The sequence below is a fragment of the Rutidosis leptorrhynchoides genome, chromosome 1, assembly GCF_046630445.1.
Source record: "Rutidosis leptorrhynchoides isolate AG116_Rl617_1_P2 chromosome 1, CSIRO_AGI_Rlap_v1, whole genome shotgun sequence".
Classification (NCBI taxonomy): domain Eukaryota; kingdom Viridiplantae; phylum Streptophyta; class Magnoliopsida; order Asterales; family Asteraceae; genus Rutidosis; species Rutidosis leptorrhynchoides.
The window spans coordinates 695,985,588-695,997,820 of NC_092333.1; the positions used below are offsets into that span (position 1 = coordinate 695,985,588).

Consider the following 12,233-nt stretch of genomic DNA (forward strand, 5'->3'; position numbering starts at 1 on the left):
CAAACTTTTCTTTTTCTTTGAAATTTCCATGTAAATGTAACTAGCAAATTTGACTTTGCTAACAACATGAAAAATTCAATTTGACAACATAAATGTTTGTCAACAATTTGGACTCTGTCCAACAATCTCCACCTTGACGAACATTTATCTTCTTCGTCACCGAAAATACTATCACCTAGTACTTTCATCATTGGCCTCCATATCACCGCTGCACACACCTTGAATCACCTCGATCCTGAACCCTGATTCAAATAAACTGGCCAATAATCATGTGCAGCTAACCCTGTCAACTTACCTAGTTGACACCGAAGAGGAGTCTCGAATCACCTCTTCCACCACAGTAGGATTTTCCTTCTTACCATCGTCTACGTCAAACATGTCCCAACATGTTCCCGATCTGTTTCCCACGTGCACGCTTTCAAAACCTTCGAGACACGAGTACATTTTGTACTCGCCACCAGACGATGTAAACCCTCATACTTCTCTCCCTTCATCAAGACCTTCACGCCACGTGTGATTTTCATAACTCCACCTACGGCCGAATAGCCATATCCTTAAGAATTCAACTGGATTGAGGATATTAGATTCTTACACATCTTTGGTGCGTACGCCACACCACCAAGCGTGTAAGCAGCTCCGTGAAATAATTTTATTTTCACCATGCCAACACCCTCAACATCACATGTCGATCCACCACCTAAAGTCAACACCCCGCTTTCTTTAACATTAGCTTATCAAAATAAGCTTCCATGGAACACACATGCATCGTACAACCAGAATCTAAAATCCTTTCATCTTGAGCAGAAGTAGAACTTTTGGAGATTGTGAGAACATCTCCCAAATTAACCGATTCATTAACTGTTATTACAGCTAATGAACCCCCGAATTTATCTTCACCATTCTTCCAGAGTGAACAACCCTTCTTGTAGTGACCCCACTCTTGACATTTGAAGCACTGGACACCCTTCACGCCGTCTCCAGATATAGACCTACCGTTATCACTAGATCTCTTCTCGGCAAACCTTCCCCTTCCATGACCAACCATAGCAAACCCATGCTCAAAATGGTCACTGGATCTTCGTCTCTAATCATGTGATAAGATTACCGGTACTACATCCTCCATCTTTATAGTAGCCTTTTCGTAAAGAATAGTAGTGACCAAAATATCATACGAACTGGGAAAAGAGGCAAGAAGAATAAGGATCTTATCTTCTTCCTCAACATAAACCTCAACTTTTCAAGTTGATCCACCAGACCATTAAACACGTTCATGTGTTTAATAATATTCCAATCATCATCCGTCATATTTTCAGGCATGCCGTCCTTTGTACCCTTTAACAGCTCTGCCAAGCCCCATTGAACCAGGACATCCTTCACCCTTGCTTGCCACAAGGCGAGATTCCCGGTTCTATCAAATGGCTCAACCTTAAACTGCATACTGCTATTTCCCACCATCTCCAAACAAAAAACTATCCGATAAACCTGGATACGCTCTGATACCACTTGCTATGACAATTTGCCTAGCGCACCCACATCAGCGGAAGCGAGGATATAATTTGTTTGAGACAAACTTGCGAGAAATAATAGAAAGCAAATAAAGTAACTGATAACACGACGATTTAACATGGTTCGGCAAAACCCTGCCTACGTCCACCCCAAGAGTCTCCTTTATTCTTATAATATAAAAGAACCCGGTACAAAAAAAGTACACTATGAGTTAAACTCAAACCCAAGCCCCTTAAATTTTAGTATAAAATCTAAGTTTCCCGTACACTCTTTTACACTTCTTACAAGAATAAAACTCTCAACCTCACAAATACACTCTCCGTTGATATTATCGATCAACCGTGTTTTCCCTTTGTGATATGATCCTTCTAGATTGGATCCATTTGGATGCCTTTCACCTTCTACATACTCATGTATTTATAGATATTTTCCTTTGTGAATGGCATATATGAAAGCATCGGCCAACAACTACAACCATACCATTCATCATGCGCCTAACATGAAAAGTCACAATTTGCTACATCCATGTGAAACCAATAAATAAGTTATAGCCACCTTATGACTTTTCCAATGCAAAAATCAAACTTTTCTTTTTCTTTGAAATTTCCATGTAAATGTAACTAACAAATTTGACTTTGCTAACAACATGCAAAATTCAATTTGACAACATAAATGTTTATCAACAATTTGGACTCTGTCCAACAAACACATTCTTTAAATTCAAAAACTCATTTAAAAAATCTGATAAAGCAACAACATAATTTTCTTGAAATTGAGAAACTAAACTTTGTAGTTGACTTACTTTAACATCAAAGACTTCGTTCGTTTTGGCAAATTGAGAAACAATTCGAACCAGTTTTGTTGCGTTAAAAACTGAACAACTAAAGTCTTTTAAAACTCGTGTAGAGAATTCAAGACTTACAAGCTTTCTCTATTGCTTCCACTTAGAACCATCGACAGCAAATATCCCGTTGCCAAACAAGTCTCTAATTATGTCTATTGTTTTTAAGTATATATTCGATATTTCGAACATCAGTTGTGTATAATTCGCTTTGATCAGGGGCAAGAAGCCTAAACGTACGATGTTTTTGAGCAATATCAGATAAGTAGTCATGAAGGGTACTGAAGTAGTAGAGTTGACCGAATACGGTCCCAACAACTGGGGCGTATTTTGGTTTTCGGGTTGACTTTCCGACATAGATTTTTAAAATGATTAGTAAAAAGAAGACTAGGGTGATTAGTATTAGTATACTGGCAAATGAAGAGAATATGATATAGACAATTTTCATTTTGTGTAAAAACTGAAGCAAGATGATAAGTTAAATTCAGAAAGATTTTGAGGAATAGGAGGGATTCTTGAAGTTGCAAAACTAAGACAAAGAGAAATCTTATTTCTTATATATTTATATTCATATTAAATATATAGAGATGATGATAGCTATCGGTAAATTTAAAAATGATAATCTGGATTAAATAACCAATATTGTAAAAGATAATCAAGTTTCAACCTTTGTATCATTGTATTGAACTCCCACTTGTCTTCATTAGTGCACTGTTTTTTGATAGTTAAATATGTTTAAATATTACTATATAACTAATTTATCTTTAACAATTTCAACATGGATTCCACAAATTCTAAATTCATTCAGTTACTGAATTTTCTCTCATAAATCGATTTATAACCATAATACTTTTTCTATGGTAAAAGCCGAAGTAAGACTACTAACAGAAAGCAAGAAGGTATATATATGACATAATGCATCAAAGCTTCAAACAATTATGAATAACTATGCTTCTAAGTGCTTATTACTATTGAAATTGAAATACTACTTAATAATCCATCCAAAAATAAGTAAAAGATGAGTTCAAGTGCTAACAAATACAAGATTTGTAACCTTTCCAAGTGTTATGCATCTTTATATGCGTTCTGAATATCTCCAATCTCCATTTCAGAGTATTTTGGACTCAAATCATCTAAAACATTACTCATTGTGTCCTCTTCTTTAAAAAATGGATCGATTTGAAAGGTGTTTTCATCCTCAGAATCAGTCTCATACAAATAATCATCATCATCCAAATCAGACAGATCATCAAAAGTTTCAATCTTTTTCTTCCTTCCTCTATAACCAGTAAGACTCAAAACTTTCTCCTTCCAAATTACCAACGGAGATTTATCAATCAACTCACAACCTTCATAAGCTTCGGTTAAGAAAACACTAAATCTCTTCCCTCTTTCAGAAACATAAAAAATCCCAAAATGCATCAATAATATCCTCATTAGCTTTTGAGGCATTACAAATTCCCTCCTAAAGTGAGTTAAATGATCAGTAACCAATCGTTTCTCGTTCATAAAACTTAACACCTCATGCATAACCGCGATTGCTCGTTTATCAAACTCTACAGATCCTGCCTTAAGCTCCTTAGCATCTGCATAAGGAGAAAGATATTCCCTTTTTTGGAAATTTTCAATTTGCCCACTGTATCTATACATTTTCTTATAATCGGGAGGAAAATTCATAGGAAACGGTAATGCGAGCATACCAGGAACATGATCGGCTTGTTTTTTGATACCCAAAACCTTTTTTTCGACTTCAGTAACCGACCAAGATGGGTTCCATGAAACAAGCTTCAAGAACTCAACTTCATCTTCATTTTTGAAAACCCGAAAAACGTCTGGATATTTATGCACCCAGTTCTTCCTAAAATCGTATGGAAACCCTAAATCCCTTCTAAAATGAGCAATTTTATCCAATTGTAGAACCTTATCCAGTGACATCATTAACAACCTTGTTACATGTTCAGAGGCTTTTTCTTCATTTTCTGCTATTAATTTTTCTTCTTCTTCAATCAATTCTTCACCTTTTTCCGTTAATCCAACCCACGTTGTACCTCTTTGATCCTTATACAACTTTGGCGACTTTCGGATGAAGTCTGATATCTTGTGAGGTTTTGGTAAGTTAAGTGGACGTCTGTGTTGATCAAGGGACCTAATTGGTATGATATGTTCAGGTTCATGCTTTAACAGTTCCAACAAAAACAATATTTTCGAGGCAATTTTCTGCTTTTCGACAGCAACTTCCAGAGCGTGCACTCGTTTCTGCTGGCTTCGGTCTTGAACTCGTTTGCTCGTTGTCATTAACCGTAAATGAGATGCTAGGTAGTAAGGATTTTCGAATGATTTGGTGATGTTGGTTGCAGAAGAAATTGGTTTAAAAAGGTGGTTCGCCATTGTAATCAGAAAAACATGAGGGAGTTGATTAGGTGTTTGTAGAAATGCCTAACTGATGAACTGACCAAGGGGAACCCTAAACACGTAGCAATGAATTCAGGTTCTAATAACAACTAAAGAATCTAGTATAGTAAATCGTAATGTTCTTAATGGGAATTTTATCAAACACTTGGTGTGCATAAACAGCAGAGGTACAAATTATCATCTCATTTCACATACGAAGCCCATACATAGAAACGATATCTTCATTTTATTTACAAGAAACGATACCTTCATGTATCAAGATGAAAAAAAAAAAATCGAATTTTGAAAGTCTCCTTGTTCTCCAGTCTTTAAATCGTTACAGAAAACACAAAATGGTGCATTCAAAACATTGTACCTGCAAATAGTAGGAGTGATGTATGGAAGTGGACATGGGCCTCAAATGGTGCACTAAATAAAAAGATACAAATAGATGAAGGTAATATTCAAAGTAGTAACTTGCAACCACCAGATAGAACTCTTTGGGAACAATCAGTATTATCGACGATTGAATTCTAGGATGCTTGGAGACGAATCGTTCTCAATGCTCAATTATTGTAAGGAACTTTTTATAATTTATCTGTTTTCTCTTCACGATACGATGTTTGTTTCATGAATCATGACTCAAAAGTCAAAACTCATGCTGGATGAATTTGGTTATATTATGTGTAGTGTAGGGTATCTATCTTTTTTTCTCTTAACATAGTAAATATTATGGAGTAACATACTCCAATATTATGAACAAATGCTTTTATCTAGATAAGGGGGCCGTAAAACACTTGTTGCACTTATAATGGAGTAACATAGTAAATATTATGGAATTGAGGGCTACACTTGATGTAAATACCAATTATTCTATAGCTAATTGAAACAGCTGGTACCATAATACTCCGTAATAATTATGATAGATTAATAGATTAATATGTATCTGATCCATTTATCTAGTCTATTTTAATATTAAAATCATATAATGATTATGTCATTATTAGACTAATTTCTTTATTAAAAAAAAAAAAAAAATCTAAGCATAGTGGATGATGTTATTAATCTAAATAATTTTAAATTAAAATTAAATCTTATTAATTAATTATTATTATTAGATCTTATTAATAATTATTTTAATTATTAAAATTAAATAATTTTAAATTATTTTAATTATTAAAATTAAATAATTTTGAATTATTTTGAATTGAGTACGAGAATGTATAAAATCTAAGCAGAAGGAAACTAATTCTAAAGTTATATTTTAATTTACTCATTTAAAATGAAATGACAACCAATATTATATCTTATGATTGGATGTTGATTGTTTAATATACATTTTAGGTGTTTTATGAAATGTTCAGTTAAGGAGTTTCTTAGTCGGACTTTGTGCTCCCATGGGTCATTAAACTAAATAACTTTAGCATAAACGTTCACTTAATACTTAAAACATATTATTAAACTGTTTCGTTTAAACAAGCCCGTAGTTTCACGGGTCATTTCACTAGTTAATATTAAAATGCTATAATGATGACATCATAAATAGTTATTTTCTTTCATTGAAAAAAATCAAAAAGAAAATAGAAAAAAATCTAACCCACTTGAATGACATCATAAATTAATTTAATTTACAATTAAAATTTAATCTTTACAATTAATTATGATTAAGATATAAATTAACAAAGATGTAGCCTTTATTCCTTTTGTAATTTACGGAGTATTTGTTTTTTTATATGGTAAATAAAATTACCCCCATGCTCCTCAATATCTTCGCTAAATTAAAAAGCATGTACGGATACAAATCACCGTCCTCAAAATATCTCCATTTTCCCAAATCAAATTAAAACACTAGAAAAATCAAACGAATTGTACGCCTTTACTTACTCTCTTTTACAAAGAATTCAAATTTATCTCCTCAAAAAATAGTTTTATTCGTCTTGTACATCATATTTTAATGGATCTTTTCATCTACTCTAAGATTCATCACAAATCTTTTTAGGTGAATCAATCTTTTGATTAAAGAGTTTATCAACTAGATTATCTTTGTTTAATTCTTGGTTATGAGTTTTGGGCTCCTACCAATTATTGGTTCATGATATTTTTGAATTTGAATAAATGTATTTCATCATAAATTTTTTTATTTATAGTTTTTTACTTATCTTAATTTATTGGATGCATACCACATGTTCGATAAAATGACAGGAATGAATTTTATTTTCATTAACATGAGTCGTTATTCGTAAGGTTATGAATCCAGAATATACAGGTATGTGCAATAGTAGAACACTCATATTAAAAATATAAATACTCAATATTTAAGAAAACTTTATTATTATTATTATTATTATTATTATTATTATTATTATTATTATTATTATTAAATGTAATTATTATTATTATAATAATTATAATTATTATTATTATATTAATATTCATATTCTCTTTACGGGATTTATTACGTTACATATGTATGCGAAAATACATGTGATGATCCTTCCAAATCCCTTTGGACGAATACATTATTCATTGATTTCATAGTGAGGTTTTGACCTCTATATGATACGTTTTGTAAACATTGCATTCTTTTGAAAAGGCACACCATAAATGAATATATAAATCCAAGGTTTTCGATGTATGATGATTTCTACGTATAGACAATCACCGTATATAATAGTTTACAATACTACATTCGTTGACAATGCAGTCAAAATAAGATACATGGTGATGATTTTGTGAATGCAAAGTTTTCTTGAATAAAGCATCTATGACTCCATGCACATAGCTTGTATAACGTATAAACAAACAGCGGAAGACTTCTAGAAACCTGAGAATAAACATGTTTAAAAGTGTCAATACAAAGGTTGGTGAGTTCATAGTTTTAATGTTGCGCATAATCTGTATATAAAAGTGGATCACAAGATTTCAGTTGTTCCATCCATAAACGTTTATCAAAATATTCTACGAAATTGAGCACCCTGGTAACTAAACTTAACGTATATATATTTTATACCCTTTGTATAATCATCTTAATAATACACGCAAACCAACGTGTACGCTGCTCAAATAGCATACGTCCGTTAAAAGGCTAGTGCTCTAGCTCGGACGGGGATATCAAGCCCTATGGATCCATATACTACTACTCGCGCCCACCAGTTCTTATAACTGGCAGTTACTAGTTACCAAAGCTAAGGGATTTTCGGTTCAGACTCAGTGTAGAATTTAGTATGTACTTGTATCCATTGCGTTTAAAATAAAGTGCATGTATTCTTAGCCCAAAAATATATATTGCAAAAGCAATTAAAAATGGAGCAAATGAAACTCACCTTAGCAGCACATAAGGTCATTTACCAAAAAGTGACCGAAACTCGGAATGCAAAATTAACCGTAGATCTCAACCTATAGAACATATGTTGATCAATACATGTCTAATAAGCTAGGTTGGGTCATAGTGTAACACAATCCTAATGCTCGATATTGACATACAAAAGTTATCAAAAGTCATTTCAAAAAGTCAACCTGACCCAATATGATCTTTTAAAATCTATACTATAGTTTGAATGATCATTGATAATGCTAAAAACGAACATATATTTCATAGCATTATTCCTCAAGAAAGACAAGCTTTTAGTTGCAATTGTTCTATTTACAAGTGATATTCGTTTAAATAATAAAAGGTGAAGACAAAAGACAGATTCGACGAATTGAAGACGCAAACGACCAAAAAGCTCAAAAGAACAAAAGACAATCAAAGAGGTTCCAATTATTGATAAGAAACGTCTCGAAATTACAAGAGTACAAGATTCAAAACGCAAAGTACAAAATATAAAATTGTACGCAAGGACGTTCGAAAATCCGGAACCGGGACCAGAGTCAACTCTTAACGCTCGACGCAACGGACTAAAAATTACAAGTTAACTATATATATAAATATAATATAATATATAATTAATTATATTAATTATATATATATTATATATATATTATAAACCGTCGGTAAACAAAGAGCCAAACTCCTCTGAGCTGTAAAAGTAACCTCCGCGACTCGCGGAGTTTGAAGGCAAAATTCACCGCGAGTCGCGGAGCCCCAAAAATCGAAAATCCCTATAAAGCCAACCGAATTCTGATCGCAAAATATAATCTTTTTCTTCTCTTATCATATGTAAACGATATATATATATATAATTTATATTTTAATTTTAATTATAATTCTAATAATAAGGGTATGTTAGCGAATATTGTAAGGGTGTAAGTCGAAATTCTGTCCGTGTAACGCTACGCTATTTTTAATCATTGTAAGTTATGTTCAACCTTTTTATATTAATGTCTCGTAGCTAAGTTATTATTATGCTTATTTAAAACGAAGTAATCATGATGTTGGGCTAATTACTAAAATTGGGTAATTGGGCTTTGTACCATAATTGGGGTTTGGACAAAAGAACGACACTTGTGGAAATTAGACTATGGGCTATTAATGGGCTTTATATTTGTTTAACTAAATGATAGTTTGTTAATGTTAATATAAAGATTTACAATTGGGCGTCCCTATAAATTACCATATACACTCAATCGGACACGATGGGCGGGGTATTTATATGTACGAATAATTGTTCATTTAACCGGACACGGGAATGGATTAATAGCCACTAGAATAATTAAAACAGGGGTGAAATTACATTCAAGGGTAATTGGTGTAATTGTTAACAAAGTAGTAAAACCTTGGTTTACACGCAGTCGATAACCTGGTGTATTCATTAAACAAAGTATTAAAACCTTGTTACAATTCGAATCCCCAATTAGTTGGAATATTTAACTTCGGGTATAAGAATAATTTGATGAGGACACTCGCACTTTATATTTATGACTGATGGACTGTTATGGACAAAAACCAGACGGACATATTAAATAATCCAGGACAAAGGACAATTAACCCATGGGCATAAAACTAAAATCAACACGTCAAACATCATGATTACGGAAGTTTAAATAAGCATAATTCTTTTATTTCATATTTAATTTCCTTTATTTTATATTTAATTGCACTTCTAATTATCGCATTTTTATTGTTATTATATTTAATTGCATTTTTAATTATCGTACTTTTTAATTATCGCAAGTTTATTTTATCGCACTTTTATTATTCGCAATTTCATTATCGTTATTTACTTTACGCTTTAAATTAAGTCTTTTATTTATTTAATATTTTACATTAGGTTTTAACTGCGACTAAAGTTTTAAAATCGACAAACCGGTCATTAAACGGTAAAACCCCCCCTTTATAATAATAATATTACTTATATATATGTTTGTATTTTTATAAAAGTAAACTAATATAGCGTTACGCTTTGTTTAAAGATTTCCCTGTGGAACGAACCGGACTTACTAAAAACTACACTACTGTACGATTAGGTACACTGCCTATAAGTGTTGTAGCAAGGTTTAAGTATATCCATTCTATAAATAAATAAATATCTTGTGTAAAATTGTATCGTATTTAATAGTTTTTCCTAGTAAAATATAAACTATTTCGTATACCTTAGCTTTGACATCAATCATGGTAATTGAAAATAGTTTAACATTTCACATGGTTTCCCAATTCTTGAATAATTAGACTATAGTTTTATAAAGCTTTAAAATATGATAAAACAGTCAATTTTGACAATTGTTCAACAAATCGAGACGTGCCTTATATAGAAATTCATTTACTCGATTAGTAATATTTGAAAATCCAAATTATCAATCTTATAAACAAGTTGTTTAAATATCAATTGCAGATTCAAAAGCAATTTCAATTAATGTTAATCATAATTCAATTGTCCATATCTTTTAATTCGTTCATCGAAATTACGCGATCTCTAAATGAAAAGTTATTGATTTTTCGCCAGCTTTCCAAAAACATGCATATCATATACCTTATATCAGTAATATATGTATTAAATTCGTGATCTATTATAAACTATTTAACGACAAAATTAATCGTACTAGCATGCATAATCCTATATACTCGAGCACTAGTCAGGGATACACTATTAATATATAATAGATAAGATATAAATGCTTACGTATCAATATTGTGATTCAATATTGTAGAAAAGTACGTAGACGCAACGGAGATGATAAATACTAGTTTAACTCACGAGCAAAACACTTGAACAATACCCAAAACCTCCTTAGTAATAACCCATAGTTTCCTTAGCTCTATCCCGCTTGAAAACCCATTTTGAACTCATGACCTCGTCGTAGTATTTTAAGTGATATAATTAGTAATAATAATAATACTACTACTAATAATAAAATAAATAATAATAATAATCTTAATAATAATAATAATAATAATAATAATAATAATAATAATAATAATAATAATATTAATAATATTAATATAAATAATAAATAATAATAATATTACAGAAGGAGTTGTATGTGTAAACAAAACTCGAGCAAAAACTGAACTTTTATAGGCAACTTTTTGGAATCTGATGCCCATGCGATCACATGGGTTTTTAGTGTATTTTTCATGCGATCGCATGGCCGCCTGATCCAGCTCAAAATGTTTTCGTTTTCTTGTTTGTCGACATATTATTTTATAATATATAATATATGTAATTTAAATAATTAATTATATATTATATTAAATTCATGTGCATAGTTGACTTGTAATTTTTGTTCCGATGACTCGTACGTTGTCACTCAACTTATGTCCCGGTTCCGGTTTCTCGAACGCATTTTCGTACGCTTAGAAAACTCGCAATTTACGTTTTGTGACTCGTACCTTTGTCAAAATATAGTCTTAAATTATCAATAAACTATATCATTCAAAGTGTATCTTAAACTTTCGAGTGTTTTGATCATTTACTTCTATAAATCATTGCCTCGCTATTTGTTAATATATATATAATAACAAATCGTTTTATGACCAAGTTAATATATATTTTCAACATTCATAAACACGTTTTAAATATACGTCGCAAGTTATTCATATAATTAATATTCCAACTTATCATATATATTCAAATAAATATTTAAACCAACAAGTTTAATGTACGGTATCAAACAATTAATACATTGCTACATTTTCAAGTTATAGTATATATATATGTATCTATATACATATAATTGTTCGCGAATCGTCAAGAATAACCGAAAGGTATTTGAATATATGAAAGTAGTTCAAAAATTTTGAGATTCAGTTTTACAGACTTTGCTTATCGTGTCGGAAATGTTAATCATACAAAGATTAAGTTTAAATTTGGTCAGAAATTTCTGGGTCATTACAATACACGTCTCTATATGTTTGTAAAAACAACGACAAGTTTTTTAGTCAGAATTCGTGGTTTTACAGGTCACTAAACTAAACGACTTTAGCATTTACATTCACTTAATTCCTAAAATATATCACTGTTTCGTTTAACCAAACCCGTGATTTCACGAGTCATTTCACTAGTAATAAATATATATGCCTATGATTTGTTTGTTCGACCACTGCAGGTGAATGCTG

At 31.4% G+C, this 12,233-nt stretch overlaps 1 protein-coding gene across 1 annotated transcript; it reads right to left on the reverse strand.

The window, feature by feature from the left end:
• Positions 1–3,323: 3,323 nt before the first annotated feature.
• Positions 3,324–5,414, reverse strand: LOC139886115 (protein WHAT'S THIS FACTOR 1 homolog, chloroplastic-like). The gene is made up of 2 exons (XM_071869863.1): positions 5,115–5,414; positions 3,324–4,811 (listed from the first exon to the last, which is right to left on the reverse strand). The coding sequence occupies exon 2, from the start codon at positions 4,733–4,735 to the stop codon at positions 3,413–3,415; it is 1,323 nt and encodes a 440-aa protein (XP_071725964.1). The 5' UTR covers positions 4,736–4,811; positions 5,115–5,414; the 3' UTR covers positions 3,324–3,412.
• Between the last annotated feature and the right edge of the window lie 6,819 nt (positions 5,415–12,233).

Coding starts and splice junctions, on each gene's coding strand:
- LOC139886115 (XM_071869863.1), bottom strand. CDS start 4,735: ATGGCGAACCACCTTTTTAAACCAATTTCTTCTGCAACCAACATCACC.